Below are 24,716 nucleotides of genomic sequence, written 5' to 3' on the forward strand. Positions count from 1 at the left end.
GATGGAGATGTGCATGGAGACAGCAGGAAGCAGCAGTGGGAGCAGATACAGAGCAGGGGAGCACCCAGGGAGCAGAGACCCCTGAGTACAAAGAGTGGATGAGGGACCCAATCTGTCTGGAGGCGACAGTGAGGCCGGGATAAGAATGAATGAGCATGAAGTGCTGCCATTGTGCGTGGCACAATGAGGACCATATGTCAGGGCCGGGGCTGGCAGCCGGGGACAGCAGAGGTCTGGGATTGATGCAGGGGCTTGAGTTCCCCTAATGTCATCCCTATGCTGGTGGGAAGAGATGGGGCTGGGGCTGTGTTCAGTGAGTGGGGCAGGCTGGGAGTACTGGGGGCATCTCCAATCTCCATCAGCTGCAATCGCCTCCAGCTCTCTGCCCTTCCCCTGCCTTCTTCCCCCCCTCGCTCCCTCCCCATCTTTATTATTTCCCCTTTGATGCATCTCCGCTGAGCCGAGTGGCTGCCGAGGCCAATTGATTATATGAAGAAATTTGGAGCAAGTCGGCGAACAGCTGCAGCCTGCCCCCCGGGGGACGCTCAGGAGCAGAGCAGACAAAGGAGCCGCAAACTTGCTTCCCCACATCGCAAAGGGTGGGCCGAGGGAGCAGGAGGGCATTGGGGGCTCATGGGGACAGGGCAAGGGATGGGGAGAGGGGACGGAGAGGAGCAGAGAAGTGATGGGGGCTCTGGAGCTGAGGTCGTGCTGATAGCTTAGGGAGAGTGAAGGTGGCTCAATTGGGGATGCTTGGTGCCTGGAGCAGATGTTCCCATCCCTTTTCTGGCACTGGGGGGATGCTCGTCACATTGCCACCATCGCCTCCAGAACTCCACAGCTGCTGGGAGGAGGTGGTCACAAACAAGGTAAAAAGGAAAGAAGAAGGGAAGCGGGCACTCCGAGTTCAGGATCTCTTTTGCTGGCAGTTTAATTCATTTCCCCCTCCCCTGCTTTCCTCGTGAACTCATAAATAATAAATCCTTGCACAGTCCGAACAACCAAGACGAATGCACACAGGGGTGGGTTGAACTGCTTTCCACCGTGGTCGTTTCTATTTGTTTGTTTTGCTTCCTAGGTTTCCTTTCCGAAAAGTGCACAACACAGCAAATAAATAATAATAACATTTATCAATAAATTAATTCAATAAATATCCTCGTGGCGCAGGGGGAGTGGGTTGAATGGAGGGGATGGGTGGGCTGCCCTGCTCTGTGCTTGTCCCTTGGGGATGCCACATCCCTGAATGCAGCCCATGGGATGGGGTCAGCACTGGAGATGCATTATGGAGCTGTGGGCAGTGCCAGGACAGGGATGGAGCTGGGCCATATCCCACCCTGCAGTGAGCAGTGAGCTGCCTTTGGGCACAGTGGGCACTTTCTGCTCTGTCCTCATCCCTGTGGAGCTCTGCTTGTGCTCCTGCCACCTTCAGTGCAAAATTAACTCTTAGAAAATAATGGGGGAGGCAGAGGAAGAGGAGGGGCGTGAAGATTGCTCTGGGTTATCAGAGATATTGGTGCAAAGAGGGTGTGTAAAGGGCCAGGGGTTCCATGCTCGCTCTGCTCAGAGCTGAAGGCAGTGCAGGTGGGGATGCACAGCTCTGGGATGTTCCCATAGTGGGAGGCACTGGGAAGGGGGGTGTGAAGTGGAAGGACTCAGCCAGGTCCCAGTTGACAGCAGTTCCAGCCAGGCATAAGCCAGTGTGGCCTTGGGCACTGTGCAGCTGTCCATGGAGCAGTGTGGCTGAATCCTGCCCTATATCTGCAGCACTCTGAGTACTCTGTGCTGCACCAGGATGGAGCTGGAGGGGCTTCTCAGTGCAGAGGGGAGATGGGGTGGTCCCCAGGTGGTGCCCTGTGGCTGGAGGGGCGGATGGATGGGACTGTGGGCTGCTTGGTGCCTCATGGGCACAGTCTGTGGCTCATAGAGGTGATGTGGGTGAAGGTGGACCAGGTCATGGCTGTGGGGACAGATGGATGGATGTGGGCTCAGGATCCCGTTGGCGCTATCAGCGGGACATGAAGCAGAAGGACAGACAGACGTTGGGAACAGACGGGCTTCAGGCAGCAGGTCCAGCAGGACAGACAGACGGCTGATGGGCTGAGCAGCCCGCTTGGCTCAGGCAGGATGGACAGACAGATGGATGTGGGCTTGGTGGTGGGGAGATGCAGTATGGGTAGAGGCCGAGTGGGCAGATGGGATTCGGTCCATCCAAGCATTCAGACAGATACAGGTGCAGCGTGGTTGGGTCACATCTGGACAGATGTACTCAAGCCCTCAGCCCAGCAAGTGGTTGGGTTGGAGATGGATGGATGGACGGACAGACGAACAGACACAGGCTGGGCAGCTCAGACATCCAGCACATGATTCAGGTAGGAGATGTAGCAGATGGCCAAGCGGAGGATCTCGATCTTGGAGAGCTTCTTATCAGGTGGCAGCGTGGGCAGCAGCTTGCGCAGCTCAGCGAAGGCCATATTGAAGGCTTCCACTCGGATGCGCTCCCTGGTGGCGTGGGCTGTGCGGTACTTGGCTGTGGCACGTCGCCTCCGCCGTCTCTCCTCCCGGCTCAGGTGCTGCAGGTCCTTCTTCACCACCTCTGCCTGCTCAGCCCCACGGGACTGCGGGCACAATGAGATGCTGGATTCCTCCGTGCTGCCCACGCGGCTGCAGTCGCTGAAGACGGATTCAGGCTCGGAGTGTGCGGGAGGGAGGTCGAGCTCTGTCTGCTCCGAGTTGAGCATGGTGGGTGCGGATGGATGGATGGACAGACGGACAGATGCTGGGCTGAGGATGGAGCGAGGCAAAATGGATCCACTGGGACAGGGCTTCCGGCTCACAGCACAGCCCTGCTGGGTCTCCTCCTCCTCCTCCTCATCACACGGTGTCTCTGTACGACTTCAGAGTGTTTCCCTTTTTCTTGATGAAGGGGTGATGGCAATAAACTGAGAGAAGGGCAGGATGCATAAAAATACAACAAAAACACAAACATCAGCAGCTTCCGTGCAGCTGAACCCGGGCCGGGGGGCTGTCAGGTGTCAGAGTCGAGCTGCAAAACAGAGAGAGGGGCTCAGGGTGGGGAGAGGGGAGTATGGACATGGCTGTGCCCCCCCTGCTCCATGGTGGGGCTGGGGAATGGGGGTAGGGATGGGATGGGAACAGGGAAGGGGATGGAGAAGGGGATAGGGAAAGGGGATGGGGACCAGGAAAGGGGGTAGAGAAAGGGGATGAGAAAGGGGACAGGAGAGGGGAAAAGGGACAGGAGGGAGGAAAAGGGACAGGAAAGGGGAAAGGGACAGGAAAGGGGATGGTAAAGGGGATTGGCTCCAGTGGTTGAAACAGAGCTTCAGAGTGGCTCCGAGAGAAGGTAGAAGCTGCTCCTCCCGGCTCTCTGGAGGGATGACAGGTGGTGGATGAGTGAAGGGGAAAAACAGACTGCGGGGGCGAGGGGAAGGGGGGCTCAATTGTATACTAAATGAGCCCGTATGTCATGGATCCTGGCACCCCAGACATATGGAACCCAACACAGCTGCTTTGCTTGATGTGTCCAAATAGGAGCTGGCTGCGTGTTCCCTGAGGGCTCCTGGCCTCGGGCTCTTGGTGCTGTGGGCAGGGACCTGTACAGGTGCCCACAGCCTGGGGATGGATGGCTATGGGGACAGCGACCCCGGGCAGGGGATGGGGAATGAACTATGTAAGGGGAAATGCTGCTGAGCAAAGAGACGGCGGCCAGGCTGGGAAGAGAGCCAGGCAGAGATGTACAACATATTACATCTCTCTGGCCTGACAAGCTTGTAATGAGCCATATGACTGAGAAATGGAAACCAAACGAATACAGACAGGTGATGGCTGGGGAGAAATAGCCCACGTCCCATTCTGAAGGACAGGTGATGGACAGAGAGCTTGATGTGCAAAAGCACTGCCCAAGCACATACATACATACGGTCCCCATTGAAAACTCTTTGACAATCTCACATGCAATTACAACCATTAATTCCCACCTGCGTTCATATCTCAGCCCACCAGGTCTCTGCTCACTTTTTCACACACCAACCCTTGCACTGGAATATTTAGACTTCACTCAAGTAAATTAACTGGACTTTTTCCTACAGCACAAACCAGTGTTCCAATTGAGGTAAAGCACCAAATGCTGAAGAAAAAAGTTGTTCCTGCCAAGCCCTCATTCTGGACAAGAGGGAAGGAGCTGCTTTAGGTACATGCTGATAGAAAGGTGGCTCTCAGGAGGTAACCTTAGGGCTCTGAGTGTGCAATAAACCCCATAATAAAGGACTGTCCTCTTGTCCCACTCCTAGGGAGCCAAGACCTCCATTCTCCCACCCCATCCCTCCTGCTGGTGGCTCTGCCTTGGAGCATTGCTCCCATCCGCTGCCTGGACCCATCATTGTGGGGTGGGAGGAAGCAGACAGCTGGGTTGCCTCCTTGGATGCTGTCACCCTTGTTAAGAGGCACCGCCGTCACACCCCTGTGCCATGGTGTGCAGAGGGCTGTGGGATGCTGTGTGATGCTGCTTCTGCATCCACACGAGTGAGTTGTAGTTGTAGTGTCAGCAATGAGTTTTGCGCGGGGCCTCTCTCACTGCTCTCGATCACAGGAGGATGTTGGCAGTGGACACTGCACTGCTTGCACGAAGGCAAGTTCCAATGCTGCACCCCAGTACAGCTCAGCCTTCTCCCTCTTCACAGTGTTGGTCCCTCCTCAATGAGCTCTTCCTCTGCACGGGTGCCCCGTGTTCTGATCTGCTCTCTGCTCTGGATCAGCCATAAGCTGCCACCCTCCTAAGTCCACCTGCTGCAAGAACTCCCCTTGGACCCACACTTGTCCCATTCCTACCTCCAGCAGAGCTTTGGTGATGCCCCAAGAGAATCAACGCTTCCAACCCTCACCCTTTTCCTCATGCTCCATTCCAACAGTGTGACCATTTCGGAGCTCTCCCCACCGGACCCACTCTGAAGCTGTTTGAGCGGATGCTCCTTTCCTTCTTTCTGCTCATAAATCCCCTTCCTGCCCCTCTTACAGCACCCAACCCCATAGCATCACTTCTCCATCCCACCCCAGCCTTACCCCTGAGTTGACGACCATTCCCAGGCTCCAGTTTTCCTCTTCCTGAAGCCCAAAGTAATCCGGGAACCGCTCGCTCATCCGTCCATGGAGAAGGAGGAAAGTTGGCGACCTTCTGGGTGGGATGAGCCCCGGGATCCTTGGGGCCCAAGCATGCCACGAATGGGACAGGAGCTCAAGGACCGTGCAGGGAGATGGACACCAAGGAGGCATGTGCCCCATGCGCTATATATGCACCCCAGCCTCGCACGCTGGGTCCGACCCCAGCTGCCTCATTGGCCGCTTCGCTGCTCCCCCCCTCATAAATATTAAAGCCAAGAGAGGGGATGCCATTGGCTGTGGGGGGAGGTTGGAGCCCCCACAGAGGGAGAGGAGGGAGGTGGAGGTTGGATGTGGTCCTGGAGGGTGGATGGAGGTGGTGGGCTGGGAGGAGGGAGGGAAGGAGGGAGGGAGGGAGGGAGGGAGGGAGGGAGGAGGGTGGGGGTGCTCCGGGAAAAGGCGACATCTGTTCTCCATGCATATTTCATAAAGGAGAAATGGAGAGATGGGAGTGAGCGTGGAAGGGGAGAGATGGGCAGGCGTAGCACTGGGTGGGACGGGAGCGGCGGGGCCGATGGCACAGCCCTGCTTGGTTTGGGGTGAGGCTGTGAGGGCATCACCTAGGAGGGGGGCTGGAGATCCTGTCCCATACAGCTCCAATAGCAGCACCATCCCATAGATGCTCCCTGTGAGCTGCTGTAAAATTCACCCGGAGTAAAGTTTGGAGAGGAGAGAGAAAGTGAAAGGAAGACGTACCCAGAGAGCTGCAAGTGCTGCATTGACACACTGCAAACCATCAGACAACGATCTCTTTTGTGGGTTAGACTTCATCTGAACCTCCCACCCCTTCTCTGATTTCAAATTCTTCCATTAAGCTCTGCCTTGAAAAAAAAATCTGCTCTGTTATCAGTTCTCTCCCAGCTCTGAAAGCCGCGCATCCCCCATCCCACTCTCTGTTCCTGCTGCAGCATCCCCCCTCCATCCCCTCTGCCCCCCAGCCCCCGGTGCTGGCTCCCTGCCCCACTCCTGGCCCCTGGGGCAGCTTCTTCTCAGCACGATGAAGCCCAGGTGATGGGCATGGGCACCTGGGCCAGCTCCAGCCCGCGGCACGGCTCAGCAGATGGGCTCAGGGTTTGCAGAGCGAGCGGCGGCCGAGGCGGAGGGATCAGGTGGTGGTGAGAAGAACTGCCTCACCATTGCTATGGCACCGATTAGCAAACAATATTCGCCTAATGAGCTCGTGGCAATCGTTGCATCCACCCCGAGAATAACGCACAGCACCCGGGTACCGCACAGGATGTGATGCGCACCCATCACCCCACACACGTTGCTCTTTGCTTGCAGGAGAGCAGCACACACGTCTGTAGGGTCCTCAGCCCCACACCCCCTCCTCCCTACAATCACAGCCTGGCCCCATCTCCCCCGAGAGCCCGCTGGGCTGTTTGCATTCGCTCCTTGCTGCCTCCTCTGCTCCGTGTCCCTGCCAGGACGCCAGCAGGGCCCCCCTCCTCTCTCTGCAGCTGATGCCGGGCTGCTGCGGGCACCCTGCCGGGAGCAGGCAGAGATGGAGCAGAGCTGATCCCAGCAGAAAAGCCAGGACTGCTTTGCAGGGTTCCTGCTTCCTGCAATGGGTCCCCACTCCCGAGGCTCCCTGCTCTCTCCCCACTGCGCTTCCAGACACAGCCCCTTGTTCAGAGCTCTCATCACCTTTACTCTGCCCTTCCAGCCTTCCACCCCTGACAGGTGCTGAGCTGAGGTTACAAAGGGCCTTTCACTTCTCAGCATCCATTGCCAAGAGTGAGAGTTGCATCTATGGATACCCCTCAGTTGAAGCCACAGCTCCAGGTCTTGCAGGAGGCTGACAGCACCATGAGAAGCTCAGTGCCATCCTACTGCAACCTACCCCTATGTTTCCCCTTGGCCATGACCTCCCCTTGCTCAGGGTCCATGTGAGCAGCCACTGTCCCCATGAGTTTGGCCATTGCTTCCTTTGCAAGAAGTTCTGGGCTTTGGCTGGTCTACAGCTGGCCAAGAACTGATGGGAGTTGGGGGGAGGGAGAACAAGAGAACCTTTGGCTTTGTTCTTCACTTCTGAATTTCCCAATTCCCTTCTGGTAGGAATTGATATTCCTCGTCACGACCACCTGGGCTTCTCCACGGCAATGCCCACACATCACAGCCTGCAGGAACCCTCAGGATTCCTAGTTCTGCTGTTTAGCACAGCACTCAAGGAGCACTGAATGGCAATGGAAGCACCAGTCAGCTGCAACACTCCCTCTCTCCTTGCCATGCTGTGGCTGAGGGGGGTCCATCCCTGTGCCCACCCCAAGGGCTGAGCTGCTCCCAGCTCCGTGCACAGTATGGAAGGAGGCTCTGAGAAGCAGCGTTTGGCAGGAGACGAGGTGACATATTGTACAAAGCCACCCGGGACCGCACTGGCCTCTGCTTGTCAAGGAAAACAGGCAGTGTTAACCCTTGGGTTGCTGGGGCAGACCCAGCTGGAGTAACTTTTATACAGCGAGGGGCTACACAACCAAAGGATGAGTGGGAGAGCTTCACGGGGGACCCTGCCACACACTAAAGGATGCTGCTGGGGCATCATCACTTCTGCTTCATGGACCTCATCATGAGACATCCAGAGAGAGCCTTCTGCAGAACCAGAGGTGCTGAGCTGCCTTTGCTCCTGCAATAACCCCACTGTTCACTCATAGCAAAGCCTCCTCCATCAGCTTTGGGCTGTTCCTTGCAGTAGAGCTCCTCTAGCACCTGCAGGGATGGTTTTGGTGCTGCTGCTCTTATCCAGGACTGCACAAGTGCAGTTGGTAAAGTGGGCAGCTGCCATCTCCATCACTCCTGCTTTGCAGCCTCTGCTTTGCAACCAACTGCTGCAGCTGAATGGGCTGCATTGGGGACAGTGCTCTGCATGGATGGTGCAAGGTCTTGCCAACCATATCACAGTGCACAGCTGGAGCTCAGCCGGGTGATGCTCCAGCCCTTCAAGCTCCAACCCAGGGCTCAAAGCCTCTTTGAGCAGCATTGGAGCATGTGTTAGAACAGGCTGACCATACAAGCTACACACACTAGTGTGCACACAAGCAAAGCTGGGCTACAGGACACCTGGGGAGGTGGCAAAGCATGGCCCAGCACATGTCTGTGTGCATACATGTGTTTTCCTGTGCATATACCCATGTACCAACAGCCCCTGAGCCACACAGAGCACCCCAAGCCTGATATGTGGCAGATCCTCTCTTCTCCTCTCCCTTTGTCTCCCTGCCTTTTATTGAGTGCAGGTTTTGTGAGCGGCCGGTGACAGACGGCCCCGGTGCTCGATAACCAGACAATCTGTCACCACCACCACTGACAGCTTTTACAAGGAGCCCCTCTCCTTTCATCCTTCCCAGTTCCCTTTGCCTCCGCTTGTCCCCCTTCCACACGTGCTCTCTGGCTTTGTTCCCCCCTAAAAGCCAAATAGCGACAGAAGCTCCTGATCATAATATTGCTCTAATCGAGTCTGTCATAATCGGATCCAATCTAATTACGTTCAGATCCCTCTCTTCTCCTGACTCTCTCTATTGCCTGTCCATCTGTCCCTCTCTTCCCTTCCAGTCTTTGTGTCCATCCATCTGTTATCTACAGGCCTTTCTCCCTTCCCATCATCTCCCTGGGCCCCTGCCCCATTCGCAGCGTGGCCGCCCCGGCCCTTTCCTCCAGCGGCTCCCTCTCCAATCCATCTCTCTTAAAGGCCTCTCCATCAATCCATTTAGCAGCAGCTCCCTGCCTCCTCTCGCCCATCTGCTTCTCTCTTTCTGCTGGCTGCGAGATGCAGAGATGCTGTTTTGTTTGTATGTCGATCTTGATTAGCCCCAGAAACCTCTCTGCTGGAGCCCATGCTGGCGCTGGGGAGGGATCACCTGGGCAGCAGCGTGATGGAGGTCCTAAGCAGCAACCTCCATCCCTGCAGCACCCTGCACCGCTCATGGGCTGGTTGTGCAGAAGAAGGACAGCCAAGGCAAAGAGGAAGAAAGGACAAGGCCACAAGAGTGCAAGGCGGGCAAGGAAGGAGTGAGTTGGAACCATTAAATAGGAGTTTTCAAAGCACCTCCTTCTCAATCCACCTCCAGGGTCTTCCCATACCTTTCCTAGCAGCAGCAGGTGCTGGTCCATCAGAGACAAGAGATGGACCTTGGGCATGATCCAGCCTGGCAATTCCTATGATGTTATTTGTAGTATTCAGACCCTGATATTAAAACCACATGTTGGACTCAGATGCCCACTGGGTGCCAGCCAACAACCTCTGCTTTGCTGCAGTGGTTACTCTGAGCCGAGCCTTCTCTCCTTCATCTAGACTCACTGTTGCTCATTGGGTATGACACTAAGCTATCCATGATCACAGCAGTGGGAGTACTGGAGAATGACTGTAAGCACCGTCTGGGACACAGTCTATTTTAGCTGCTGATAAAACATAGAAAAATTATTTAAGAAGACACTAATATTTTTTTTCTCCCTGTCTCCACTGCTTCCTTCTCTCAGAAGCCAAACAACCCTGGCTTTGTTCTGGGTATTAATTAACTTTCCTGCCTCTTAATATTCTGGAGCCATAAAGTTCCCATGAGCTGGGATGCTGGGCGCTAAGAAAACACACATTTCCTCTCCTTTCTCCTTGTCTCATTGACTGTCACCCCCCATATGTCTCCCCCCTCCAGGCACAAGGGCAGCTGCAAACCCTCCTCTCTGGGCTCAGCCCCAGCCCTCTGCCTCCTGGGAGGCAGCTGAGTTCAGAGGTCAGGAGCGTCAGTGGCATCTTCTTTTTGTACAGAAATCCCTGGTAGAGTTGCAATGGGGAGAGAGCGGAGGAAATTGATGCTTGCAAAAAGATGCGTGGCAGGGGAGTGTCTCCGTGAGATGCCTGGGGGGGCTTTGCTGCAGAGACAGCATGTGCCAGCTGCCCTCCTCAGCAAGGGGAGTCTGTGCTTCCATAAAGAAAAAGGCTCGTCTGGGCTTTGATGTCGCTGGGATGTGGAATGGGGAAAATATCTTCAGAGCAGCTCCTGGATTACCGACCTATCTCAGAAGCAGGGCAAGGGTGGGAGGTGGATGAAGAGTCAGTGGGGAGCTTGGTAAGGACAGAGCTCACTGAGCTGGGCAAGGCAAAGAGATGAAGCAGATCTCAGAGACAGAGACCCCTGAGTTCCAAGCTCAGCATGTCATAGCAAAATGACAGGCAGCAGATAGTGAGCAAATCACTGCCCTCCAAGTGCATCAAGAAAGCTGGTTCTAGCACTGGTCTTCTCCAGGGCTGTCCTGCCACCACCAGGTTCAACTGAGCTGGGCACAAAGAGATGGGAAGAGGTGCAAAACTGCAGCATTTACCTCCAAGAACAAACAGCACAAGGTGCAGACAGGCAGCTGCCCCTGGGAACTGCTGCCCCAGCCCTCACTGGCGTCAGCAGCGTGTTTATTTTGAGGAGCAGTTCAGCAAGACTTGCAAGAAGTTGCATCACTTCTTTTTTTCCCTGGGCAGGAGGCTGCAGAACTTGCTGCTCCCAGGCTCCATCCCTTGGGGGTGAAATTGCTCTTGACTGCATAGCAGTGTTCTCCTTTTGCTCCTATTTCTTTGGTCAAGAATGGAGCAGGAATGAGCTTGCAGACCCTCCACCCCACTTAACGAGCAGAGTAACTCACCTGCTGTATTCAGTGCCTAATAAACACCATGGATGCCAAGTGCTTGGACAGCACTCTAAAGCTGCCCAGCACCTGCGTGCATCAGGAAGAACAGGTTAGACCAAGAATGATGTAAAACAACTTTAAAATGTAGTAGTTCTGGAAGAAATTCAATCCTCATACTTTGGAACAACAAACCAAAGTCTGAGAGGCAGAAGAAAACATATTTCCCAGCACCTGAATTTGATTGTAATGCAGCAACTGCATTGGAGGGAGCTTTGGTGCCATCCAATGATACTGCTGGAGGGGTGGTAATAAAATTTGCTAGAGGTTTCTCAAAGCCAGAAAATAGGGAGTGTTCATATGGTTTCCCCACTGCACTTTGTCCTCCTGGACCACCTATGGCACACGAATGGTGTTTGCTGCAAACCTTCCTTGCACCAAGAGGGTGCGCCTCTCCGAGTAGCAGCTTCAAAAGAAGGGCAGACACGAAGAGCAAAGTTGTTTGCTTTCCATATGCTGTGCATAATTCCCCATGCAAACTTATCTAATTATCACAGAAAACAGGCTTTGAACATGAGAATTATCTTGCTTGCATCAGCCTATCTCAAGGAAGGCTGTACCACCAGCTTTGTACTGTTACCCAGAGCAGCAGCAGCATGAATGGGAACAGAGATGAGGTCCCTGACTACAGCTTTACCTTACTTAGCCAGCACCCATCCAAATGCATGCAACTGCACCTCAGAAACTCAGTAATTTTGTTCCTACTGCAAAGATAAAAATAAATCCACGTTTACACCAACACTCAAACGACTTTCCACATTTACGTCCTAAGAAAGCCCTTATTCCCCATTGCTTATTAGCATTAGGGATGCTCTAATTAATGCACATAATCTCAGGAGTGATGGAGAAAAGTGTATCAGGGGAGTTATCAACTTTAAGGTTGGCGCAGCTGAGGACAGCTGCTGCTTGCTGTATGAGGATGGGAGGAGAAACAGGGACGTGCTCAGCTCCAAACCAAAGCAGCTACTTCATGTTGTAAAGGAAGAGAAACAAGGGGGTCAAGCTTGTTTCATTTTCAAACCAGGGACATACACCTACTGCAGATAACTGCACTCAGAGTGAAGGCATGGGGAGGATGGCTTAAGAGTGAGCATTTGCAGGGATAAAGCACGAACTCGGGGCTTAAACCAGCCAACAGCAGCTCCCCAAGGGGCAGCAATTTACTTGCCATACACAAAAGCAACAAAGGCTTTCCCAGTCCCAGCGGAGGGGAATGAGCACTCCCAAATCCACTGTCAGCTCTTTGTTTGGAGCTCAGCGGTGAGACTGAGCAACTCAATAGGTCATATTGATTCCAGCTCCTCCTGGCATGCCCCATTTACAGTCTGGAGAGAGATGCAGGTGTGTTTCCATATAAAATGGGATTTCATTCTCTATGACATGAAAAGCAGCTCCTCTGTCACCAACACTAGCTCTACTCCAACAAAACACCTCTGTATTTTAAGTACTGTTCAGCTCATGGTCTCAAGAGCATCCCTCACCTCTGGGAAGCAGGGCAGGAGTTGGGCTCATACCACGGATGGGAATGGGCACTGTGAGGGGAAGGGCACAGAAACCCAAGCAGACTCACCCCTGTGGTTCATTTACTTCCCAACAAATCCAGCAATCCCCCTTTTCTTCCCCACCCCCTTCCATCCTACACTCAGGCCCGATTCCCAGAGGAGGGGAGGCTCAGATCTAAGCAGTTCAGCCCGATCATCAAAAGCCAGCTGAGCAAAACTAATTTACTGACCATGGCAAAACACAATGAGGAGGGTTGGAAGCAAACTGATGGCTACTGCCTTTCCTTTCAGCCCTCTGCTCAGCGACACTGCTGGCACCATAGGTTTGAAGGACACAACAGATCTATGATACAGGGTAAATTGTAGGCTGACAGTTGAGCAAAGACTTTTCATGTTCTCCAGCATTGGCAGCACTATGGAAAATGTATCTCTGCCACAGTGGCTGCCAGCTTCGCCCCTTGCTTCTCCCATCCTCTTGTCAGCCACTGTCATCGCACTGTCTACAGGGAGACCTGTTGGCCATCTGAGGAGTGGCATAGGCACAGACAACGGAGGCAGCTGTTTGTTTGCCTCGCCAGAGAGCAGCATGGAACAAAAAGCTGGGAGTGGAAAATGGGGCTGGGAGTGGTGAAAGGGTTTATATCTGTTTGTGTGGGGAAAATGAGTGAGGAGAGGAAAAAAAAAAACCCAATCCAAACAGAAGCCTTAGTGGAAATAAAAGCCCAAACCCAAGCATAGAATTGAGATTTGAAATTAATTTGCTACATAAAGAAAATATAACAGACTTACCTTATGAGGGGGAAAATGTACTTTACAATACTCTTGTCAGATCACACGCTGTTTTGAGGTCTTCCATCTCACCTGAAGCACGTTCCGGCACATAAATAGCCAATAATCTGGGGGAAACTGATTCATTCTGTCTAGAGATTAGGAGTTAGAGGCTATGAAAACCCTTACTATAAAGAAAAGATATCTCCATTTAAACTGAGATTTCAGTTTCTTCGGTGCTGCTAGAAGAAATGAAAATAAATCAGGCACTGAAACATTCTGCCAAGTATCAGGAACAGTTTTCCTGATAGCAAGATGCATTAGCAACTGGATAAAGTCTCCCTCAGGGAAGCACTGAAAGCACAAGGTCTGAATTACTTTAAAACTCCAGAGTTTATGTCTAGTTGAGAAAAGACTTAAACACAATAAGCCTGCATAGCCCTCTAGGGAAGGGAAAATGATGCTGGCTTTAGTGCTAGTCGGCTCTGATTTCTGTGATTAATCCTCCCTACCTGTTTTTGAGCTCCTCACTTTGGACAACAGCGCTATCACATCTTTGAATCAACACTGCTGAAGAACAGGTGAATTTTCACATAAAAGGAATAAGCAGGAATAGCTGAGTGCCTGGTCAGTCATTACTGCTGGCCCTCAGAGCCCAATAGTGCTATGAGCATGCTCTTTATTAAACATATTTAATATATCTGTGCCTAAAATGAACCAAGATCGAGGCACCACCATAGGCAGCACTGTAAGGAATGAGCAGCCATCCCTGCCTTGGAGAGATATCAATCCAAGCAGAAACAAATGCTGTTCCTCCCAAGACCAAGACACATTACAGCACCCACTGATTTTGGTCCTTTGGGCAGCAACTAAGGATAATGCAGGCAATGGGTTAATCTGTAAGCAGAGATTTCTCTTTTTTAATTAAACAGAACTATTTATATATATATACAAAACCCAGAAAATATTGCACCATTTAAAAAAACCAAAAAGGATATTTTACAACTAATCATGTGTTAAACACGCTTGTCCTCCCTGCATTGTAGTATATACACAGATTCACAGCAACCGTTGGACGTTAACAGGCAACCCGTGCTACTGGACACCATGGAAAATGCACTGGTCCGCACATATCCCAGAGAAAATACCCCTCCCACCTTCACTTCAATGTAGGGAACACGTCCATTGCTTTATCACCTCGGTGGCATTCAGGAACAATCTTCTCAAGTCTCTCATAATAAGGACAAATTAAAAACAGAAGGCTTTGGGAACTTCTCAGTCACAATTTCAATTGGGCTTGATCGGCACGGTTTTCTGGTAAAGTCTTTTACATTTCAGGGCTCAGACCCCAGAACTCGAGCACAGAGGCTCTGGAGAGAACCATTTCCATCCCTACCCACAGAGAGGGGCATTCCAGTGTAGTTTTATCTTTGATATTTGTAATCCAAAGACTAAGACTTCTCATGCCCTGAGAGCATCTTCAGTAACTCACAGCCCCAGGGTCCCGAGGGATGCTAAAAAGTACATCTGCTTTGGCGTTGATAAGATGTGTGGCGATGAGAGAGAAGACCAGAATGGCAATGCCCACGACCAAAGTGATGATCTAGGAAGGGATGAGAAACACTCAGCATCGTTGCAACAAAGATAGACAGAAAGCTCAAAGAAGTTTTATTGAATAGGAACCTCTATCAGAAAGCCACAGAGACCACTCACTACTGAAGCACTATGCAAAGTGCAAACTCACCTCTAGTTCCTTGCTGGCTACTAGAAATATTCTGGCACGGATCTCCTTCCATCGACTCTCTGTCCATGTGGAATACTCTGTAGATCCCCATTCCCTCAGCTCAAAGGCAGGAGAGAGTGCTTTGCTCAGGCGAACAGTTGACCGAACACAGTAGGGGACTCGTGATGTTGAGTTAGGGTCCAGGGAACCCTGTACCCAGGCGTAGTCGTACATCTACAATGAAAACAAGACATTAAGAGACAGCAAGGCACTAGCAAATAACCAGACTGTCTTCTGGTAAGAGAAAGAGGGGTTTTTCTGACTGTTCTTATTGTTGGAGAACCTTTTATTTACTCCATCTCTGCCCTTCAGCATCAGAATGCCTCCTTGTTGGAGGATTTGATCCAGTTCTCCCACGTGTGATTGCAGACAATACAAAACAATCCTAACTAGCTTCCCTCAAAAGCAGAAAACCAGCAAGTCAAACAGCAGGTCTGTCCTTGCCACTCTATACAACACTTACTTCTTTCTCAGCATTAGGTGCTTTTTCAGGGTTCAAGCACTCTTCCTTGGTGAGGTTAACAACAGTGCCTGTGAGGTTGGCCAGAACATACTGCACAAGGTAGGTGGTGTTCACAGGGCTGGAAACAGCAACGTAGTGCTGGGGAACATCATCACCTGGAACAGTCAGAGAATTGGAGTTGAATGGGAAGATGCCAGAAGCAGAAGGATGTGGAGCTCTAGAAAGTTGCCAGGTAACATATGGCGTCAAACACATCCCTGTGTTCTTCCCTATGTTACTTACCCAAAATCCCTTTCAGGTCTGGTTTAATGATGGACTGAAACCAGGAATTGTTCATTTTAACCAGAAACCCATAGAGCATTTGAGTGATCTGGAAAGAGATTAAATTGGTTTACACAAAGAGGAAAAGAACACAGCATCTTAATGGCTGCATCTCTCAAGATTATTCGGCACAGAAGACACTTTCCACTACAGAGACCAAGAGCATAGCAAAGCAGAGACTATATATCACAACTGTACACTATGAGAAAACAAGAGTTTCATTTCAGATCCATCGATTCCTTAGTTGATCCCAGTGGCACACACTGCCATCTCACCTCAGTTTCCACTTCTTTGCCCTGAGATGGAGAGGCAAGGAACTAGAGAAGAGTGAAAGTTTTCTCATTCAGCTGTGATGGAGAAGGGGGGGGGAGAGGCAAAGCCCTCATGGAGACAGACAGGACAGCATGCTGTGTAAACACACATAAACAGAGACAGAAGGGAAGTACGTGAGGACTCATTGTAGATGCCAGGGACTCAATTCCATCTGCTCGTACCGTTTTTGGATCAGCCTGAATAGCAGAGGTGTCGTTGGCTCCCCCTGCAAGCCGGTAGAGAGCACGGGCGACCACTGTGGCAACTTCTGCCAGAGACTGCAAAGGAAGAGTATTCTGTGTTAATCAAGATAGACAGACCCAGCAAAACAATTAAGAGCAAGCCAGAACCTACACATCCATCAACATGCTTATATCACACCAGCATCTGAGTGCCTATTGCCTTTGTAAACGTACAAAGCACTCCCACCTTCCTTCTGCCTTTTTTGGAAGCAGCTTTCCCCCTTCTCTCCATGAGCCCACCTGCAATCTGCCCCTACTGAAAGCCCCATCCATCCCAGACAAAGCAGCTGAAGAAAGTATAAAGTTGGAACCTTGGCTGTGTCTGTGACATATTCCAGGGTCTCCTCAGGGCTGAGACCCTCAGGGTATTGCATCTGGATGTTCTCTGGAGTGTCGTACATGCTCTGGTAGTATCTGAAAAGAAGAAAGCAAACAGAGGTTGGGGAGGAGCAGAAAGAAACCACAGGGCATGGAATTCAATTCAGAGTGTGCTTAAAGCAAACAGTGGGAGCAGTCTCCTGGGAGCAAAGAGACAGCTCTGCCAAAGCACTGCCCTGCCACACGCTCCTTAAACCATTTAATGAGGCTTTATAATTAACTTGGCCCTTCCACAGCTTCTCCCATCTGAGGATCTCCAAGCAATTTACAAGCTGTGATTAGCTTTCAGGTGGGCGACAGCCCCATCTATTAAATGGATAGAGAAACTGAGGCAAGGACAACTCATGCAGAAGGTCTCATGGGAAGAGAGCTTTCAATGCAAGTCATGCTAGTGGATTTTATTAATGCCTTATTTTGAAGGCAGTGAGGAATTCCAAGTGAACTCTAGGAGAGATTTACACCAAAGTGTCTGCAACACACAGCTGAACTGGGAACTGCATGATCTATGCACCTGACATTCCCAGACAACCTGGGATTGATCTTCCCACCTTACAGATGGTCACAGACCAGGGAAGTGTGCTGTCCTTCACCTCAACTCCTCCTGCACCTTCAAAGCAGTGCACATTTAGAGCTAAAAGGGAAAAAAGGGAAGCTACTTCCTTTTGATCATACCAGAGATTCTCTATAACAGAGAAGGGTAGGAAAATGAAGGCAAAAAGACAATTTGAAGAGTTTGGATGAAGAGGAAAAGGCAAGAAGAGAAAAAGAGAAACGGGGATGTCCGTCCTCACCCCACATCCCCATTTCCAAAGTTGAAGAGAAGCAGACCCCCCAAGGAACACACAGTATTAGGGTCATGTGAGGTGAATGAAAGTGCCCTTTCTAATGCCTGAGGCTTTCTGCCATCACAAATAGAAAGCTATATGAAAAAAAAAAAAAAAAAGCAAAAAAAAAAGAAAGCAGCAGCTATAGCTTCTGGAAGAACAGATGAGGCTTAGGCACGCTCAGTTGCCATTTGCTCACCTCTGGCTCCCAGCCAGCTGTGGGGAACATTTTCTGTACAAAACTGGATTTCTTTCGGTTGTCAGAATAATTATGTTGCGCTCGTTCAATTACATGGCACACGTTTGCTCTTCCACTCCCCCCAGCCTGCTGCTTTACATGTGCTGGGCAGTACAGCCCTGGCAGAGGCCTTGAAGGAGCTGGGGCTGCCCTCTGCTGGCCCCATTGCCTCTGGCTATGGGGCAGCTCAGAGTATTACCTGTTCTGGAAGGAAGTCTGGTGGTCAGTCAGGACCACCCCAGGAATGTGTCGGGCTCGAAGGAAGCGTTGGAATGAAGATGGGGGAAGAGGCTGCGAAAATCCAACTTCCTGCAAAGTTACATTTGCTCCTACGCTGCTATTACTCAGAATATCGAGCAGGTTTTTAATCTGAAAAGGAGAAAACAGCACCGTTCCGCTCTTTTTGTTTTGAATATGCAGTTTTCCTGGGAAGTTTAACATCCTGAACATTTGTAAAATGCTAAAGATCCCCCAGAATTTTGGGTAGGTGAATGACTACAAAATGCTTTCACCCACCTGGGGCTCAACAGTTGCATTCAACCGAGAGACGGGGTCTGTGTGCATCCACAAAACGGAGCCATTCCTTAGAGCCACCTGCAAGAAAAGAAACAAGAAACAAAACAGCTTCAACACATAGTAGGACATGACTAAATCCTGTAGAGGAGGGAAATCCATATCAGACAAAAACCCAACAACAAAAGCAGTGAAAAAAGGATGGTTGAGAAAACCACACCTAAATTATCACCAAGAAACAAAGAATTAAAATATCCTCCAACTCATCTCTCACCTGATTCAGCTCCACAAAAGAATGGATGTTCTCCAAACGGAGAGGAAATTTGTCTTTTTCCATATCGTACACCATTCGTGAACTGCCAATGTAATCAAAAGTCTCCTGCAACATGGTAATTAAAAGGAATAAGAAAAAATCCACATGTGACTCACATACAGATCACTGCTCGGCATAATTAATGGCACCATTTGAGAAGACGAGGTGGAACAAAACCAAAAGTTCAAGGGCCAATCCCTGCACCAAGTATATCTGAAGGTTTACATAGCCTGGCTGACACCACAATATCAAAGGAAATATGATGTTGTAAGCAGAGATGCAGCAAAGGACAAAAATGAAGGTAAACAGCATAATAGCTGCAGATAGCTATTGGATTGCACAAGCAAGAAAGGCAGAGAGAAAGTCAGACTTCTGTGAGCACTGATAGCTCAGTGGTACTGTAAGGGAGTAATGTAGAGGGGCATTACTACACTGTCTACTTTGGTGTACAACCCCTCTGTTTCTGGGAGAGTTGAAGAGGAAGTCAGGGAAAAAGGCAAATCCTCCATTCCAGGAATTAAATATATGAAGCTTTCCTGGAAGGAGGGGTATCTGTTTCACTAGAAAAAGAAAGGGAAGGTGAGATGACATCAACAGTTTCATCAAGGGAACTGCAAGAAGCTGAGCACTGACTGGAATGAATCAGCACCCCAAAGAAGAGAATCCCCATGACAGAAAAGGACAGTGAAGTCAGCCAGCCACCAGACTTTCCTCTTGACTATTATACAGCCAAGTCTTATCACTCCACATACATTCTGGGAGCACGACAGAGTGTTTGCTCTACAGTGCTGTGCACTGTGTGTCTCCCTGAGGGAAATTCTGACTGGGGATGTATGTGCTGGGGAGGGTGAATGAAGGGAATCACATGGCCACAGCATGGGGCTGTGGGAGCCAGTTTCACAGAGCTGCACAAAAGAAGCCATCAATGTAGATGCCTTCAGGGGAACATCAGCTGTTGGCCATCAGTCCCTCCTCCACAAGCTTGTTCTGTTTTTTTCACAGCTGCCAACTCCAGTGCTGGGCTCTCAGAAATGAACTACATTTTAATGCTGTCAACACATATATTTTTAATCTAGGTTTCTTTTTTTCCTCTTTCTTTCTGGGCTTTGTTTCAGAATTTAAAGCCTAGCCATTGCTGTTCATTCTGAATGGGAGTGGGACAGAAAACAGACATACAGAGATGCACACTGGGAAGACACAGGAGGACAAGCAAAGTTTGACTTATTCATCCAGAATGAACTGTGGGGCAGAATACGCACCGCCCCACTGGAAGCTCCATCTGCTCTTGTCATCCCAGTGAAATTAAGACCCTGTTCTCACTAGGGGAGTGGAGAGAACCATGGTGTGGGGATGCAGATAAATGACTTCGCACAAAGAGTAGGAAAGCGTTCATTTGCAGGGAGCCAAAGGCTGATTTGCTATTCTGAAACAAGCCAAATGGTGGAGCGATGCTGCTGCTCTTACCCCTTGGAAGAAGGTGAACATTATATTCCTTTGCAGCAAATGAACATCTGATGCCTTATGAAGGGCTTCAGCAGCAGCCAAGTGGGTCACAAAAGAGGAGACAGCACTCTCTGCCCCAGGTGCAATGTTCCAGAAGAAGGAATGGCTGTCAATCTGTAAGCATGAACAATAGGCATAAGAAATATGCAAACAGAGGAACAGTGTACTGGGAAAGCAAATCTGCCACCTCATTTTAATCCCACTGATAAGGGGGAAAAAAAATATATCAAACTATTCTGCCCAATGACATTTCAAATATCAACTGCAATAGCCAATCCAATCCAAATGAAGGGCTGGAGTGCAGGAAGAAATGGAAATAAGTAAGAGAAATATATTCTCACAAGACCCTATACTCAGATCTTCCCAATCCTTCCAGTCCACCCTCTGCAAAGCAAGATTAAGAGATACTTACTCGTGTAGCGACCATAATAAACTCCTTCTTCGGATCGACTTTTTCAGATGAGCTAATAGGGTGCAAGGTGCTCCACACATTGTAATCAAGCAGAGGATCACATACAGTCTCTAAGAAGCAGAAACAACATTGCTTGAAAGTTGAGATTACAGCAGAGAGAACTGAAAAACAATCTGGTTTGTGAGCTGTAGCTCACCAGTTTTATCGTGACAAGGAGAGAAATCTGCTCACCTGGATTAATGCTGAAGGTGTTCTGGATGGAGTTGCGTCTCATGCAGGTAACAGTGCTGGTGACAGCATGCATGTGGGAAAAAAGCTGCATGGCACACAGAGGGTACTCAGGGCCAGACCCATCAATAGGGACGTTATGGTCTTGGTAACACTGGACAGAAATAAACATCACCATGAGACTTAGTTTGTCTGTAATATGATGTACTACCTATAAAGTTGGACCATGTATTATTACTGTAGATGTCAACATCTGTGCTGAGTTAGCTCAACTTTTAGCCCCTTTCCTGAACCGTGTGGCAGCTCCCCTCTCTCACTGTCTGGGAAAGTTAATTACCTGCTTAATAACTTGAGTCTCATTGGCATCTTCAAGTAGAAAAATGGGGAAGTCAAAATCCTCATATGAAAGCCCACTCCCCATTGGATTCCACACAGTCCTATTGCAGTGTGCGTACTGAGGGCCATAGTCTTTGGAATAGACACCTGGAAACAGAAGAGAAATGGGCAAATCTGAGCCTGCAGAGAGAATAACAAACCACAGCAAAGGTAGGGCCTGCTGAGAAAATGGCAGCAAATACAGAATGAGCACCATTATGGGCTAGGGAACCAGCTGACAAAGCTTAGACATGGAGCTGGTCACTGCATGAGGCAGAGTGGAAGAGCCTGAGTGCTGTGCCACGCATGGAGAATACGAAACATGCATGCTCAAAGCCATCCCATGCCAGGAGGCTGGCAGGAGCACTCAGTGAGCATTTATCACATGCTGAGAGAGCGGTGGAGGCACACAGAGAAACATTATACTCCAAAAGAAGGAACATACTAAACAGCATTTTCTAAGCTCATCATGTGCTGGAAATACCCCTAAGGCATCTGTAATGTGCCAATCGTTTTAACACCTAGGTACTGAGCAAGCAGCACGAAGGCAAAGAGACAAACAAATGCCAGCACAAACTCATCTCAGAGTTTGCACATCATACTTCGCAGCTGAGGAGAAGAAAGTTCAGTGAAGAAAATAGTAAAGTGAAAACCTAACTGAAATCACATGGGGAAGTCAGGCAGGAATCAAATACTGCACCAAATGGATGTGAGAGATTAACATGTTTTATCCACTCTATGGAAAAACAAGCTTTAATGATGAGATGTGGAAAAAGTATGTGTTTCAAAAGTGAAAGAAAAGAAAATGCAACAAACACTGGTCAGACTGAATAGTGATTTCATGCTGGTTTAAGCCAGCTTATCAGTCTTCCCCCAAACATCAGCCCAGGCCTCACTAAGAACTGATGAGATTCCAGCTCAGACCAGTTATTTCGAAAGGCCATATCAAGCAGGTTATCTTAGATGAATTTTGACATGAAAGTGAAATTGCAATTTCACGTGCCCTTTGCACTTCTTGCTTTGACCTTACAATGTAATGGCATTATTTCTCCTCCCAGCAATAAGACAGACTTAACATTTCCTTACCAAACCCATCATTGGGACACTTCAAACCAGGAGAAAACCCTTGGGGAGGGTTAGGTTTGGCAATAGACACTGCAAGGCCTGACACTCGTGAGGTTCCCTTCAGCTGCTGCATTACATTTCTGGAACAGAGAAAATATAGGTGACATTTTGAATTCATTAATGAAGTTACAATCCAAGATATATCATTGCTGAAACACACTGCACTCAAGCACATGATGATGCTTGTGATCAAAATAACCATCGTGTTCCTTTCTCCTCACCATCTGAGAACTGTATTAAGGTGGCAACAACCAGAAAACTTCAATCACTTTCCTGCTTTGCCCAGGAAACGTAACAAATACTAATTGTGTTGTTTAATGAGCTTTAGAAAAAGCTACAGAGATCAACATGACATTAGAAATCACATAGAACAGAGCTCTTCTGACCACCAAACCATACATTTAAGGAGATGCAAACCCAGGCAGTAAAACACAGTAAAAACAAGCGTGCCACCCTCACTGTACTTCAGCACAAGGATGATTTTGCCACCTCTCACTTGAAAAATGGCATTTTTTATCCTAAAATTATGGATACATATTGGTCTTCTGGGCTCCTGTCACCTAGGGAAGATAAAAACTATGACAACTGACCTGTTGAAGAGGTTTCCATCTAGTAATATCATGTAGGGTGGGTGTGGGCCATCAGCAAGCACCCACTTCAGGTCCTCCTCCTTCTCGACCACATGTATCACCCCTGTGTCTCCACTGATGGAGGCTGTGGAAAGAGAAAGTACCCTTCATGTTTCATTGTGTTCTACTTCCTTCACACTCTCAACAACCCCAAAATAATAAGGCAGAATGGATCAAAGAGCTTTAAGGAAGAACAGCTCATAGGAGATGGTGAAGTGGCACTGTTTCTCTAACATAGGACAGAAGAAGAAACAACAGCTTTATAGCACTTTTATAGAACTCTACTGATACAAGCAAGCCCCACAGTTAGTAATGGCTATCATTGGACATTGCTTATGACTGGGAAGGCAGAACCCCATGCCTGCATGTCTGCACTAACACCAGGCTCACGTCAGAGGGCAGAAGTCAGGGAACCATGTATCTTGGACTACCTGTCAGACTAAGCTGTGCTGCCCTGCAGTGGCAGCTGACAACCTCTGCTGCAGGGAGTGGCTCAATCAGGAAGTGAAATTCAATTACAAATTAGCAAAACATTGACTCAGAGGAACCCCTTTCTACATACAGTAACTTCAACAAGGAGTACTGTGTGAATTGGACTTCCTTCTTTTTCTTCTCCTTCCTACCAGCTAAGCAGCCCCGTTCCTACACCTTAATATGATGAAGAACATACAAAGTTAGCAAGCAGTGCATGAGCAGCTAAGCCAAACCCTCCAGTCCCTTTAGATATCACTTACTTAATTCTTCATGCTCTGCCCTCTTCCTCTCCTAACACTAATGCCTAACACATCCTGCATTAGGCTTACAACTCTGCCTTGTATCCTAGGTCTCTATTCTAGGTCTTTTCCAACCTTGATAATTCTGTGATTCTAGGATGCTGTCTGGACAAAGACAGCAGAATTTACAGCCACGATGCTGTGTTGTGCCTTAGTTTTAACCTGAGCAAGCACTTGACTGTGCACACTGAAAACATTGCACGCTACCAACCAAGGCATGGATTCTCAAGGAAGCAGATTCCCTTAAGTCCTACACCTCAATTTCGAAGAGAGGAATCAGTTTGACTGCAATGGGATTGGAAAAATCAGCAGATGGTGATGAGAACACAAGCAGTGTCCACTCAGGCAGGACTGTAGCATTATAACCCATCTATCTGGATACGTCCAACCCATAGAGCACCTCCAGCTGTACTCACACTGGCAGCCGATCTGGTGGGTGGCATTCAGCAGACGAACACACGGCGCTGTTTTGTTCAGGGGGATGTAGATCTTCCTCTCAACCGAATTCCCATCGCAGGAGCCTGAGGAAAAGGACACAGGCCCAACTCAAACAAAGAGCTCCCACACCTCAAAGCCCTCCCTAAAAGAGCGTGTATGGGGGATAACGTTGAACCCCTCCCTAAGTAAGAGGGGGGAGAGGGGGGGAGGACAAACAAAGAGCTCCCACACCTCAAAACCCCCCCTAAAATAGCGTATATGGAGGATAACGTTGAACGCCTCCCTAAGTAAGAGGGGGGAGAGGACAAACAAAGAGCTCCCACACCTCAAAGCCCCCCCTAAAATAGCGTATATGGGGGATAACGTTGAACCCCTCCCCAAGTATAAAGGGGGGATGGGGGGGGTTACAAGAGAGGGCTCCCTCTCACAAAAGACCTCCACCTCAATGAGGAGTCGGCCTCAAACCGGCTAGGCCCAGCCCTATCCCAGACCCAGCCCTATCCCTCACCCAGCCAGCCTCACCCGCCACCAGCACGGTAAGAAGCAGCGTCGGCAGCGGCCTGCACCAAGCCAAGAGCGAAACCCAACAGCTCCCTACAACAGCCATCATTCCCCTCCTGCCCCCGGTCCTCCCCGTGGCCGCCATCTTGAAGCCCAGGTCCTCCAGCGCCATCTGCGCATGCGTAGAACCAGAAGCCGCTCTAGATTAGCGGAAGTGCTGCAACTCTATGGTCGGAAGC

General features: G+C 49.8%; 2 protein-coding genes across 2 annotated transcripts; both read right to left on the minus strand.

Annotated features, from left to right (window-relative positions):
• Window positions 1-906: 906 nt before the first annotated feature.
• On the minus strand, window positions 907-5,276 carry NHLH1 (nescient helix-loop-helix 1). The gene is made up of 2 exons (XM_085533662.1): window positions 5,077-5,276; window positions 907-3,043 (listed from the first exon to the last, which is right to left on the minus strand). The coding sequence occupies exon 2, from the start codon at window positions 2,736-2,738 to the stop codon at window positions 2,346-2,348; it is 393 nt and encodes a 130-aa protein (XP_085389788.1). The 5' UTR covers window positions 2,739-3,043; window positions 5,077-5,276; the 3' UTR covers window positions 907-2,345.
• Window positions 5,277-13,998: 8,722 nt separating this feature from the next.
• On the minus strand, window positions 13,999-24,653 carry NCSTN (nicastrin). The gene is made up of 17 exons (XM_015884389.2): window positions 24,499-24,653; window positions 23,955-24,059; window positions 22,727-22,850; window positions 22,098-22,216; window positions 20,974-21,119; window positions 20,640-20,790; window positions 20,409-20,518; window positions 19,958-20,110; window positions 18,455-18,559; window positions 18,184-18,261; window positions 17,867-18,036; window positions 16,539-16,641; window positions 16,168-16,263; window positions 15,635-15,722; window positions 15,353-15,507; window positions 14,851-15,063; window positions 13,999-14,709 (listed from the first exon to the last, which is right to left on the minus strand). The coding sequence occupies exons 1-17, from the start codon at window positions 24,647-24,649 to the stop codon at window positions 14,587-14,589; spliced, it is 2,190 nt and encodes a 729-aa protein (XP_015739875.2). The 5' UTR covers window positions 24,650-24,653; the 3' UTR covers window positions 13,999-14,586.
• Window positions 24,654-24,716: the final 63 nt, after the last annotated feature.

This window comes from Coturnix japonica, unplaced genomic scaffold, assembly GCF_054131305.1.
Source record: "Coturnix japonica strain WE unplaced genomic scaffold, WE-NBRP24 Scf062, whole genome shotgun sequence".
Classification (NCBI taxonomy): domain Eukaryota; kingdom Metazoa; phylum Chordata; class Aves; order Galliformes; family Phasianidae; genus Coturnix; species Coturnix japonica.